Source organism: Sinohyriopsis cumingii, chromosome 4 (assembly GCF_028554795.1).
Source record: "Sinohyriopsis cumingii isolate HCF-2022 chromosome 4, ASM2855479v2, whole genome shotgun sequence".
Classification (NCBI taxonomy): Eukaryota; Metazoa; Mollusca; class Bivalvia; order Unionida; family Unionidae; genus Sinohyriopsis; species Sinohyriopsis cumingii.
Genome location: NC_142964.1, coordinates 93,000,877 through 93,013,658, shown reverse-complemented (window position 1 = coordinate 93,013,658; position 12,782 = coordinate 93,000,877). Strand labels below are relative to the sequence as shown.

The following is a 12,782-nucleotide window of genomic DNA, read 5'->3' as shown; positions in this document are numbered from 1 at the left end:
GGTTTTAGTGTCAGGTCTGTTTTTGTTCCTGTGCATGAATAGACATGGATAGCTTTGACAATTAAATCTTTTTGTATTATACATCATGTATAGATGTTATGACCCCTTGAATGTCCATCCTTTTCACCATTGTTTTTGTAGCAGCTTTACCAACTCTTGATTTCAGCCAAATTTGGCATGTTGCCATGTACTGGTAAGATCTTGAAATAATTCCATTTTTGTGTTCTACAACATGATTTACAGGGGAGCCATTGTAGCTCAGTTGATTGAGCATCAGACTCATACTTCAAGGGTGGCAGGTTTGATACCTGCTTTGGACAGCCTGGGTTGGCTGCCTTAGTGTTTTCTTGTGGAGGGCATTTAGCTCCCATTTCCTGGCATGGTATAGCTTGTAATATGTTAAAAGTGACCTTAAAACTAATTTTTTTAAAAAGCCAAATCATTTATAGGATTTACGCCCATTGATTTTCTGTAGTTTTGGCTTTGGCCTCTTCAGCATTTCTTTACCAACAATATTGATGAGGTCTTGAATGAGTTCTATTTTTAGCATTCCACAGCATCATTTACAGTACTTGCCTGTCCTCTTAACATTGGTTTTCATAGCATGGCTTTTTTCTTAACACTGGTTTCCACAACCTTACTTTACCAAGGATTGTAGGGTGTAAATTTCCTACATTTTTTTTATTGTTTGTTAAAATTCTATAAATTCCTTTATTGAATAAAATTACCAGGTCTAAAATGTTGAAACTGGCATTAATACATGGTAGTGATAATGAAAAGCAAGTTTGTTCTAAAAAAGTTAATTCATTTCTTTGAAAGAAGTGAATCAGTTTATACATGGTATGGTCTTGCGCCTGTATCCAAAGGAGTAATATCACTTAATACCATTGACTGTACCTATTCTTCATAGTTTAGAAAAATCAGCTAAAATCTGTGTTTCTTCTCTAACAGCATGTCACCTACACTTACCATGGGTATAGATATTGAAAGACAAATATTTGTATTTGAAGTAAGAGGTAGAATTAAACACATGGTCGAATGTATATGCGAGTGATCAGATGGGGAGAAATATGTACATGCAGTCCAAAGATTTTCTCAAATCCACATTGTTTGGAAGTGAGACATAACAGTCAATTTTCTGGTGCTAGTGGATCAGTTCTCATTATATTTAGCATAAATCAATATGAAGATAATTCAATCCTGTGACAGACTTGTTAGACTTTCTGCCCTTATGGTCAAGATTACAGTAATAGAAACTTTGCAGTTTAGTTTAGTTCTTTGTTAAAGATTTTTCATTTGCTTATCTTTTCAAAAAAAACCTCGATTTTGTTCATACTTGGGACCAATTATTATTAAGCTGGCTAAAGGCAATTTATTCTGTGATTTGCTCATTTACCATTTTGACCTTGGTGTTAAGGTCACAGTCAGAAAATTTGCATTAACAACAGTGATAAATTATCAGTTAATATTACATTACTTCCACTTTTCCTGGCTCTAGTTCCTGTTACAAGGTGAATTTCCTCCTAATTTGTAACTGAAGATGTAGGAGGAAAGAAACATAATCCCAGTCTAATGCCATAGTCACTTCTGTCAATATTGTCCTTCTTTTTCATGAACTTAATGTAAAATAACATGTATTGCTTGCTGCTCAAGAATTTTGCAGATTCAGGTGCCATTTGTTTTAACTTCCTAAATATTTAAATTTCTGTATTGCTGTTGAGTTTTTCTCACCAGTCATTGTGTTTATTTTCGTCAGTGTCCCTGTTTATCATTATGTGATTTGTGGGCATCCACTTGTTCAGTGTTGTTTCCATAATTTTATCCCTGTCATTGGTATTAGTTAATTTTTATGATTTGCTTCACCGTGTCAGCATTCTACGAAAAGTTGGCAAATTTGGCCTTCAAAAGGTTCTTTGGACACCAACCATGCCTGCTTGACATGTGCTAAGTACATTCACATAGATTGATGTTTATTCTGCACCTTGTGGTCAGATGAGGTAATCTAGTAGAGATCCACAACTTCATCAGCAGCAAGAAGAAGGGAGCCACTTCATTTCTGGTGGATACCCTTGGATCCCAAGAGGGATCATTGGCACTTACTGGTGTAAGGAAGTCATCTGCATGCTGAACTGAGGAGGGAACGTTGGAACTCTCTGGGCTATGGAAGGTGCCAGTAAGCAAATTATGGGAGCAATCAATGCTGCCTTTTTTAGAGAAAGGGAAAGATTCAATACCCCCACTCTCCTATATCTCAATTCATTCCCTAATGGGGCTTGTTGACTTCAACCATCAGATGGCAAGTCTGGGGTATCTCATTTTCCCTTCATGGCACAATGGATGAATTTCCCATAGTTCCATTGGTCTGTGGGTGAGCAGGTAGTAGAGTAGGCCCTCTCAATCCCCTTCTCCAGTTTTATTATCATTGAGAAAGGAAAGAGCCTCCGATTCCTTTCCTTCTGCATCAAGATTTGATTGCAAATCCCCATTTCCAGGGAGAAGGAAGGAATTGATAATCTTGTCTTGACACAACAGCAGGTGCAGCACAATGTAAATTCTTCATTTTAGTGAGTGCAAATGAGATTGAGGATTCCTCAGCTGTGTTTGTTCAATACTCTCTTCTGGTGCTAGTAACCCCATCTCCTTCACTCCCCACTGGTCATGTTGTGGAAGATGAAGAGATGTGGAAATTGATTGATAAGGCCATACAAATATTTACCATCTACCTTTGGATCATTGACAATAGGATCCTGTCCAGTTTGGAGATACATTCAAGGATTCAGAAAATATGTGACCGTCTGCTGCTTCCCTGCTTAGCTACTTTAAGGGAGATAGTGCATATGTTGATACAAAGCCAGGAAGCAACCAGACAGCAGAGGTTGTCAGTCCTTACTTCCAACCAGCAGTGCCTTGTTTCAGTGTTGATCTACAAGGTACATTCACCTTTTTGGTCACTTAAGCTTACTGCCTTGGATTCAGGAGCCTCCCAGGTAGGGAGCCACCTTGCGGAGGGGGCCCCTGAGTGGCTGAGTGGTATAAAGCGCTCTCCGTTATGGAACACTGCCATCTCACCTCTGTCTGCGTGTGTTTGAGTTTCGGATTCAGCCAATGTGGGTATGTGAGAAAGCTTGCCAGTAGCTTCTCGTGGGTTGGTGGTTCTTTCCGGGGTTTTCCCGGGTTCTTCCTGCACCATTAATACTGGCCACCATGTATAGCCTATCGTGTGCTGAAAAATGGCGTTAAACCCTACAACAACAACAACAACCTTGCAGAGACTCATGGGAGCTGTTGACAAGACAGCAAGACACTTGCTTTTGATGTCTTTAGAACTTTCATTGGAGTTTCTTTGCCTCACATGTGATACAGCTTTGGACTCTTCAAAGGGTTTGCTGGAACACAGAAATTTGTGGCATATCCTCTGGATGTGGAGTCCATATTTATTGGCTTAATCCCTACATTGTGCCTAAAGATCTCATGGATAATTAACATCGGTTACTGGCCGTGGCTCCAAAACCAGTTAAACCAGCTAGAAAGCATCCTCAACCAAAGAGATCTGCGAGTCCACTGTGTTAACATTTTAATTAGATATCACAATAAAATGAGAAGACAACCTTAAAAGCTTCTTCTTTTACTTGGTTTGTAAGGGTAGCAGGATTACAGCTACCTCCATAAGCCAAAAAGAGGGAGACAGTCAGCCCTAGTGATGTGTACCTTCACCTGCCATGTTCCCCTCTTCCTGATATCCCAGTTGGTGCCAGACTTTTAGAAGGTGGACAGCTTCCAAGCTTTATAATGCTAAGTGGAGAACTTCCAAGCTTTATAATGCTAAGTGGAGAGTATCTGATAAGTGGTGCAGCAGGCAGCATGCTGGTCCTGTCTGCCCTTCTTTTGACTGCATTTGCAGACTTTCTTCTTTTTCTTTCAGAGTAAAAGATAGCTCAGTCTCCGCCATTTGGTGCTGTACAGCAGTGTCTCACTAAGTTCTCCAAGAGAGCTCAGTTTTCACTATTAGGGGCTATAGAGCAGTGTCTCCAGGACCATTGTTTTCCATGGGCTCCATCATAGGGTCGACCCTCATGTTTTGTAACTTATTATTTAATTGGAGCTTCAGAGCTTCATGCTTTGGTGAAAACTGTCATATATTCTTTGGACATTATGTAAACTACCTTGTGAAACTCTTGAGCGAGCCTTGTTTTGAGAACCATTCCTTATAGATGGTCTTTCATTTTTTTTTAACATCGGCTGGGGAAGGAGCATAATTCATGTATTGTCTGTGGAAGAGGGTTGCCTTTGTTCCAGGCGCAACTATGTTTTGGTCTATCTCTTTTGCCAGCCTTGCTTTCTTTCTTTGTAGGTCCTGAGAGAAAGGTGTTATTTATGAGAATCAATGCCCCTGAGGTTCAGGCCACATATTAGGCTATTATTAATCATTCCTCATTGCATGTTATCAGAATAACCACCTTTTTGGCGGTTTCACTCCACCTGGTCTTCATTCTACCTTTAATCATGCCAGACCAGAGCAAGATCATTAGGCCAAGTTGTGTCTGCTCAGTAAGTTGTCCTCACTGAAAACAGATGGTAGGTTCTGTTTGACAGCTGAAAAAATCAGCAGTGTGAGACTAGCAGGTAATCAGTTACTGCTGTTAAACTGTAGTTTTTGGGAGGGTAAAACTAATTGTAATTAAGTAATACTTATCTGCTATGATTACATAATTCCTTCCTTCGTCCTGCTCTAATGTGAGTTAGTTTTTGTCGAAGTCAAAGATGCATATTTTGAATGACATTAAGTGATGAAGACACTGGACTGAGACTGTGCTTGGTTTTGTTCATGACCTCCAATTTTTAAATGGTGGAAACTTTTCACTTTGAACTGGGGACTAGAACCAGGATAAAAGAAAGCAATGTAAGTACAGCCAAATCTGTCAACAGCAGCTGCCCATGGGAAAAGGCAAAACTGGCCCTTGTACACGATTGACGTCTGTACACAGGTTCACCTTCTAAAATTTGTGTTTGAACAAATACAGTGAACTGAATATCATTGTTATTATTATTATTATTATTGCTATTATTATTATTATTATTTTTGTTATTATTACCACTAATATATCAGTATTGTTTTATATGTACTCTTCAACAAAATCATTAAGTATCCATATATGTTGTTCCAATTTATGTTCCACTTACATTACTTTATTCTGCTCACCTTCATCAATCCTATAAATTAAATAATCACTGACTTAAAATAATCACTGATCTTAGTTTGGTTTTGCATCATAATGTAAAAGTAATTTTACTTCTGATTGACAGCTTACACATGACTAAAACAGAGGAATAACTCTTTCATCAATTACCTTGTACTAGTTTCACTTGTAAGGAGCTGTTCACACTTTAAAAATAATACCTGGATAAACCAGTTGCTCACCTTACCAAGATCAAAAGACAATTGGCTTTATTTGAGAAGCCTTTGATGAATATAAAATCCAAAGAAGCCATATATGGCTATTCTTTGTGATCCATGAACCAATGCTTCATCAGACTTTACAGACAATTTTTAAATATTGAATGATCCCGACCCTAATGAAAAGGGATGTAACTCATATCTCTTTTCAGAAATGAAATTCACAGACAAATAGATAAAGATAACAAACTATGACTGTCACACTGGTATATTTCTGCTGTGAGAGCACAGCTTCTTTTCCCGCAATCCAGCAAATGAAAATTGCTTTGACCCTCTTCCCTTTTGATGAAATCTGCCTTGGTTTCGAATATGACTTATTACCGCCTTAGATTTACACTGTCAGTTTGACTTGAGTTACTAATACAAGCAAGATAAGAAATGTTTGCACATTGACTCACGTGATATCCCTTATCTAAACAGTCCCTTCCCAAGGAAGCAAAAATTAAGTTTGCATAAACTGAGCTGTCACTGTTAGGTACAATCCAGTAACCACTTAAAGCAGGGAGAAACCATTGGTTTGATTAGGAAACACATGTAATCTGACCACAGAAGGCCGGTGACCATTACATATAGAAAATTTATGTAGGAAATTTACCATGGGGAAATTAGAATGGCCATTGTGAACAGAAAACTACTGTGTAGAAATGACCATTAGGACAGATTTGAGTGAATTACATAACTAAAATTAGTTTTACCCTTCAACTACATTTTTCTAATATCAGGTTTAGTTAGATGTCAGCATGATAATAAAAATATGAATCCTTTTCTGATTAGTTTAGTCTGTAATTAACAAATGTATCACATGACTTTTGTCATGTGGGATCCTGAAATACCTGGCAATAACAAAACATGTCTCATTGCAGCAGGGATGTCCGAAGATAGTGACTATACTAGTGATGTCAACTACCCTCTTCAGCATCAGCACAACAGCTCCGCACATCAGTTTCGTGGGGAAGCCAGCTACCCTCTTCGTCATGAAAACAGTCGTGAACGTAGGGAGTATAAAGAGGAGTACTTTCGACAGTCTGATTCATTTGAGGGAGATTTTTATGATGAAAGAGAACACTCATTTGAACAAATGGAGTCATTTGACCAAGAGCGAGGTGACTCATTTGATCAAGAAATATCCTTCGAGCATCAGGGCTCATTTGATCAAGATGTGACTTCTGAGAGAGATTATGATACAAGAGACTTAGAGCCAAGAGATTATGAACCCAGAGATTTTGATTCTCGTGTTTATGAATCTCGGAATTATGAGCCTCGAGAAAGGGACTACTACCATAATGGAAGCCCATATCACCTGGGTCGTAGTGATACAGATTCAGAACCCTTGTTCTACAATAGTCGTCCAAACACAAGTAGCAAACCTCCTCTCCCCCTCTACCCATATAATGGTCCTGATGGGTAAGTTTATGCCTTAACAAATGCCTACTTGCTTGCATAGTGGATTGAAGCCTGTTTTAAAGGTCAATTATGTTCATATAGGAGAAGTACATTGGAGCCCTAAACAATTTGGGCCGCTTTGAAAGATTCCTCCTTGTAAAGAATAACTGTTTATAAAGGATGGAATTATGTCCCTTGACTATCATTTATTGACATACATTTCTTTACTCTTACTGCCCATGTGTAATGCATACCAAAATGTGGACAACATAGACTTGGGTCTGCCATCACATAATGTACTGGCAGATTTGTATGTAGGCTGCTCGCTTGAAATTATTAATAAATGGATCATAACGATTGTTTGGCTGATAACAAAGGGAAAATCTCATTTACTCGCATTAATAGTCTGATGATTGTTAAGCAGGGGTAAAAAGTGTATCGCTACAGATTTGGCAGCACATTTTGCAGATGAAGATCTGGGTCTGTGCAGTTTGCAGTTGTACTTGACTTACCAAGTATATATGGTAATCAGCTTAACTCTGACCACAAGCTAACAATCTACATAATTCTCTACATAATGCTCAAACTCATTTCTCAAATATGCATGTAAATTAAACACTACAAAGGTAATTCTTTGTATTAAATAATCCTAGTAATTAAGTATACACACTACACATAATTACAATTACAATGCTGTAATATTCTGCAAAAATCGAGCAAATAACTTGCTGAACATTATGAAGCTTTGTCAAAGTTTTACCACCAGATTGAGTGGCTCTCTTGGAGTAACCATATTGCTCAGCAATCTTCCTAGGCAAAACTAAATTTTTGTTTGCTAGTTAGAAGTTATAATTTGGATCGAAATTGTTACCACATCCTATATTTCAATTCCGATTGGATGTCGTTTTGACCCGATCCACTCAGACTTAGCAGTCAGTGTCATTCATGCTGTCTGTCCATGTGGGGATGGATTTAGAACATGCCCCATTCTCTGTTGGTTCCTCTGATCTAGGACAGAACTGTAAGACCTAGGTGGGAAGATGTGCTATCTAACGCCTGTGCCAATTCAAGGTGCCGGATCTTCTCTCTGGTCACGGTAACCTTGCATAAGCGATTAACTCAAGCCTGCAGCAATGTTTAGACAGCAACCATGTCTTGTACTAATACCTTAGTTTATACACGACTTACAAACTGGGCTGAGCAAATGGGACAGAGTATATTTGGCTTAAATTTTTTTCATTATTGGAAATGAAGATTGAGCTGTCTGAAAAAATAATCATTAATAATTTGTTGAATGTGACACATTTGTTACACTTCCCACAGATTCAGTTTGTTGAATGTGACTCATTTTTTATGTCCCACAGATTCAATTTGTTGAATGTGACACATTTGTTACACTTCTCACAGATTCAGTTTGTTGAATGTGATACATTTGTTGCACTTCCCACAGATTCAGTTTTTTGAATGTGACATATTTGTTACACATCCCACAGATTCAGTCCTTTATCATATTTAACATGTTTCATTAAATGTTAAAAAGTGATGATTATCAACAATAAATGCATGGCCAAACATATTGACCTGTTAACATACACTTAGTATGGTGTACATGGCTTGTTTTTTTCCCTCGGATTTTGTGTCCATGAGAATAATCTGTGAAAGTTTGACTTTTTCACACATTTTCAGTGTTTGAGTGTAAAATGCAGTTCATTCAAGTCATGTAGGCATTTAGTGCTATTTTAGAACCGGGTATAATTATTTAGAATTTGATTTAAATGGCAGTTATTCAGCTTAATTAGCTCCTTAGTATCAGTATTCCATGGAAGAAAGTTTTATACACTCCCCAAGAAACACAGAAAGCAGAATCAGTGTTAAAGTACATAGACACGTTTGGTCAAGGTCATCCAAGATGTGTGATCTAGTACAAATTGGATTGAATATTTTTCTATAAAATCACTGTGAAAGCAGTGTTTTGGAAATATTTTTACTACATTGCATTTGTAAAGATTAGATTAGACAACCTCTTTTCTTGATCTATAACCAGTCGCTATTGTAAAAGTCCATAGCAATTGATTATTTTTGTCTTGAAATTTTGTTATCTCAACTAAGGGGAGAGCATTCAGTATTCACATTTTATGAAATGCATGTTTCTAACAAAATGGTGTCCAGTTGGTACAAATTAAACTATTTAAAAGGCAAATTATCCATTTAAAATATTTTGTTCTTTAGAAAGGATATTTGGTCTTTGAGGAATACTGTGTAAACTGGGAAATGTGATTGAAATACAAAGTGGTAACTTATGCTCTGAAATTAAAATGATAACATTAATGAGGGAGAAGTGATAATGTCTTGCATATGTGAAATTTAGTCAGTTGCAGTGTGCCAGTCAGAATGTAGTCTTGACATCATGTAAAGTGTGATAACTCATGTGAGGTAGTGTTAGGATTGTCCACCTGTCAGATCTCTTTTATACCCATGTCACAGAAGAATCTCATGAAATTGTAATCATTTTGTCTTGTCAATGAACAGTTATCTTGGGTCAGTTTCTCCACCTACTGTATATACTTGCATATAAGCCGAATAATTTAGGAAAAAATAAGGGCCTGGAAGAAGGGGGGGTAGGGTGGCTTATCCTTGGGCCAATGTCTAAACTTGACAGTTTTTAGGTCTTTTTGTTGACTACCGTAATGGCTATACATCTTGGGTCACGAAACAATAATTGCGTCTGTGTCCTAAGACATAGGCATGTGAAAAAAGAGTAACTTTCGATGACCCAACAATTATTAAACTGTTACACAGTACTATGATTGATTTTGTTATTATTTTGCATGGGAATATTTTCTGATTTCTCCAACATGAAGTTAGTTAAAGGTAAATACAGACTTCATAATTCGTGGGCTGGTTGAGTTTACCAGGGAGACCATGCTGAAGTATAATGTACAGTACTTGCATAGCATCACTTAAATCCTTATTTATTCCGAAACATATTAGATGCAGATTTTGCTTTATTCATTGTTTTGATCAAATTGCATTCTTCCAGATAACATCTCAGCTAGTCCTTAATAGCTGTTTCATTTACGTTCACGCGCTCACGAGATACTCATTTTCAATGATATAAGCGATCCTACAAATTGAAATAATATTTTTAAAAAGGTACGCACGTTTAATTGTACAAGGCACGTAACCATCATAATTTACATGTTCATGAAGAGTGGTAATAATAAAGGCTAAAATTCTCATATAGATCGACATAGATCATCATCAAGCAATTTTAGTTTTGTGTTTTAGTTGTACAAACATCATAACTTCCCACACAATGGAAAGCTTGATGTTTCGATGTCTCCTATGTTGATAGTCGACATATTTCTTTCGTTTTGCGACAGAAGTTAAGGCCAATTAATCATTGAAACTCTGAAACTGGCTTGTGATAAGAAGGAATTTAGACCTGTAACTATACAAGTACATTGATGTGTAATTGCCCTTTATTCCTTAATATTAGCACGAATACCGTAGTTTTGTAAAATGGGGACAAAGGCATACCTATGAACTTATCAAAACCCAAGTCGGGAGACTGAATAAAAAATAGATTGTGACCTAATATCGGGAGGTTTTTCGTGGCATTTTTAAAGCCTCGTTTCCACTAAATATTGTTCGATCATCCTGGTCCAATATGCGTGAAATTCACAAAAAAGACTCACCGTTTCTCCCTGTGACATGCCCTATTTTCATATTCTGGTCAGCTGTGGTCAAACTGCACAATAGCTAAAGATTAGTCTTAAATGAACAAATAAGAAAGCCAGCGCAACTAATTAAAAGTTAATCCTTATCCATGCAACTATTTTGTGAAAATGATTGGCCCTCCACCGTAATTCAAAGAAACCACGTTTACACTCTTGTGTGTTATGCAAGCACCAGCAATTGATTGTCAAATAAAGGATTCCCAATTTTGTTGAACTAAAGGTACCAAAATAGCCAGCCTCATGGTACCGTACATGTGGCAACTTTTTACCCCTCTTTGTATATCCAACCATATTCCCTTAATGTCAACTCATAAAGCATTTAATATTGTTTATTATAAAACATGTATTCTGAATTAGATTTTTGAGGACACATTTGCTGCTTGGTATATATCTTCATTCCTTCTTGTAATTTAATGATGGTAATTATCATTGGTATATACAGTATAAAAATGTCATGTGTTCAGTCGTGGGAATGGCGCAATTGCAGATGGAGTTACATCATTGATAGTGATCATTCTTGGGATTGAAATTAATTGTGGATGATGTTATTGTTGTGGTTTACTTTTTTGTTGTGGTTTATTTTTTTATTTTTTTATTGTAGAGGTAAAAAAAATCAATCATTTACGTGAATAATGTTTAAACTTAACATTCTATTTAGTGAAGAAGTGAATTCTTTATAGTAAAGTAATTATTTCATTACAACAATAATTCACAGGTGATACAACAGAACATGTAGGACTTTTCTTGTTTAGAAGAAATGGAAATCGAAGACATAATATAATAATCTGGAGTTCTTTGCAAAAATCGGAAGATATTATGAAATCTGGAGGTAGGCATGGAGCGACCCCCAAAAATCGGGATTTATTTTTCCTCGTGGCATGAAAGTTGACAGGTATGGTGTAAAGTCACTTACCTCAAAGCAAACTACAACTCCGCTTTTATGGTATTAGCATCAAACGATAGTTTTTGTTCGTTGTGTTGTCATACTGGGGTTCCATTTTAATGAGTTAGGCATTTAATATTTCAAAGCAAAGTAAAAACGTAATTACCGGTGCACTTATATAAAATGTCCAATGCAATACTGCATAAACAAACAATAATCTATTCAAAAGGGAGAGGTAGTGTTACACCAACTCGTGAATGCTAAATTCTTGTCATCATTCAGTCTAATTATACACAAATCTAAATTAGGCAGAGACAATAAGAAAACAGAAAATTAAATAAATTACTTTTCAAAACATGTTTGTACCATTTCTTTTTAATAATCATGCATGCCAACCTTGAAATAAGTATACATGTAATTTTTTAAAATATAACTTTGTCTAAATAAATGCATTTAGAACTTACCATGTGCATCTTGAGATATCTCGGAGTTGTAGGTCGGCTTATACGCGGGTCATGCACTTTTTAGTGTTTATACCTCTTTAGTCTGGTGGTCGGCTTATATGCGAATGGGCTTATATGCAAGATACGCAAGTATATACGGTACTTATAGACGTATTAATAATTTAGGCAATACTGTATGTAATCGATAACCCTCAAATTGAAAGCATGATGATTTCAGTTTCATGAGGAAAGTTGTCATCAGCATGTCATAATTAAGAGCACTTGCGATAGAATTAAAATGAATTTATATGAGTAATGTATATAAAATAATGATCTAACTTGTTCTTAGAAATAATCGTTGACAGTCAGTCCCAGAGTTAACATTATTTGTCTAGGCAAGGTCTCACAAAAGAAAAATAATCTAACCCTTGACTGGGTTCTTCTCTCTGTGCCAACCCCAATATAGATTCTTTTAATTAGTATTTATAAAGGGATATTAAAAAGTTTAATCCTTGTTAGTACATATCTTTGGAATATTCCAGAGACTTTGTAATGTTTGGATGAACAAAACATTTATGATAGTCCAGGTTATTACAATTGAGACTCTAGTATATCCTATCTTTCAGAAGCCCAGCAGGCAGTCATGGCAGCCATGACAGTCGTGTCTCATCTGTCACTCGGCAAAGCACACAGGATTTTAGGTATCTATACATATTATAGATATTTATATTTTTTTATATCGAAATAAGATGTATCATCATCATTTTATATCACAGTACACATAAATTGTTAGAATGACTGCATTTAACTGAATTTAGACTAGTTAGATACAAATATAGGTCAGATCAGGGGCAAGCAAAATATAGCCTTTAGGCTAG

General features: G+C 36.5%; 1 protein-coding gene across 2 annotated transcripts in view; it reads left to right on the top strand.

Annotated features, from left to right (window-relative positions):
• LOC149801686 (protein unc-13 homolog B-like) overlaps positions 1-12,782 on the top strand; it is a 271,956-nt gene that overhangs the window by 104,465 nt on the left and 154,709 nt on the right. The window contains exons 8-9 of one of the 2 annotated variants that reach the window (XM_089955954.1): positions 6,319-6,859; positions 12,531-12,605. In XM_089955954.1, coding sequence (XP_089812080.1) covers positions 6,319-6,859; positions 12,531-12,605 — 616 coding nt within the window. The remainder of the gene's footprint in view (positions 1-6,318; positions 6,860-12,530; positions 12,606-12,782) is intronic. The other variant, XM_089955953.1, reaches the window with a different exon arrangement.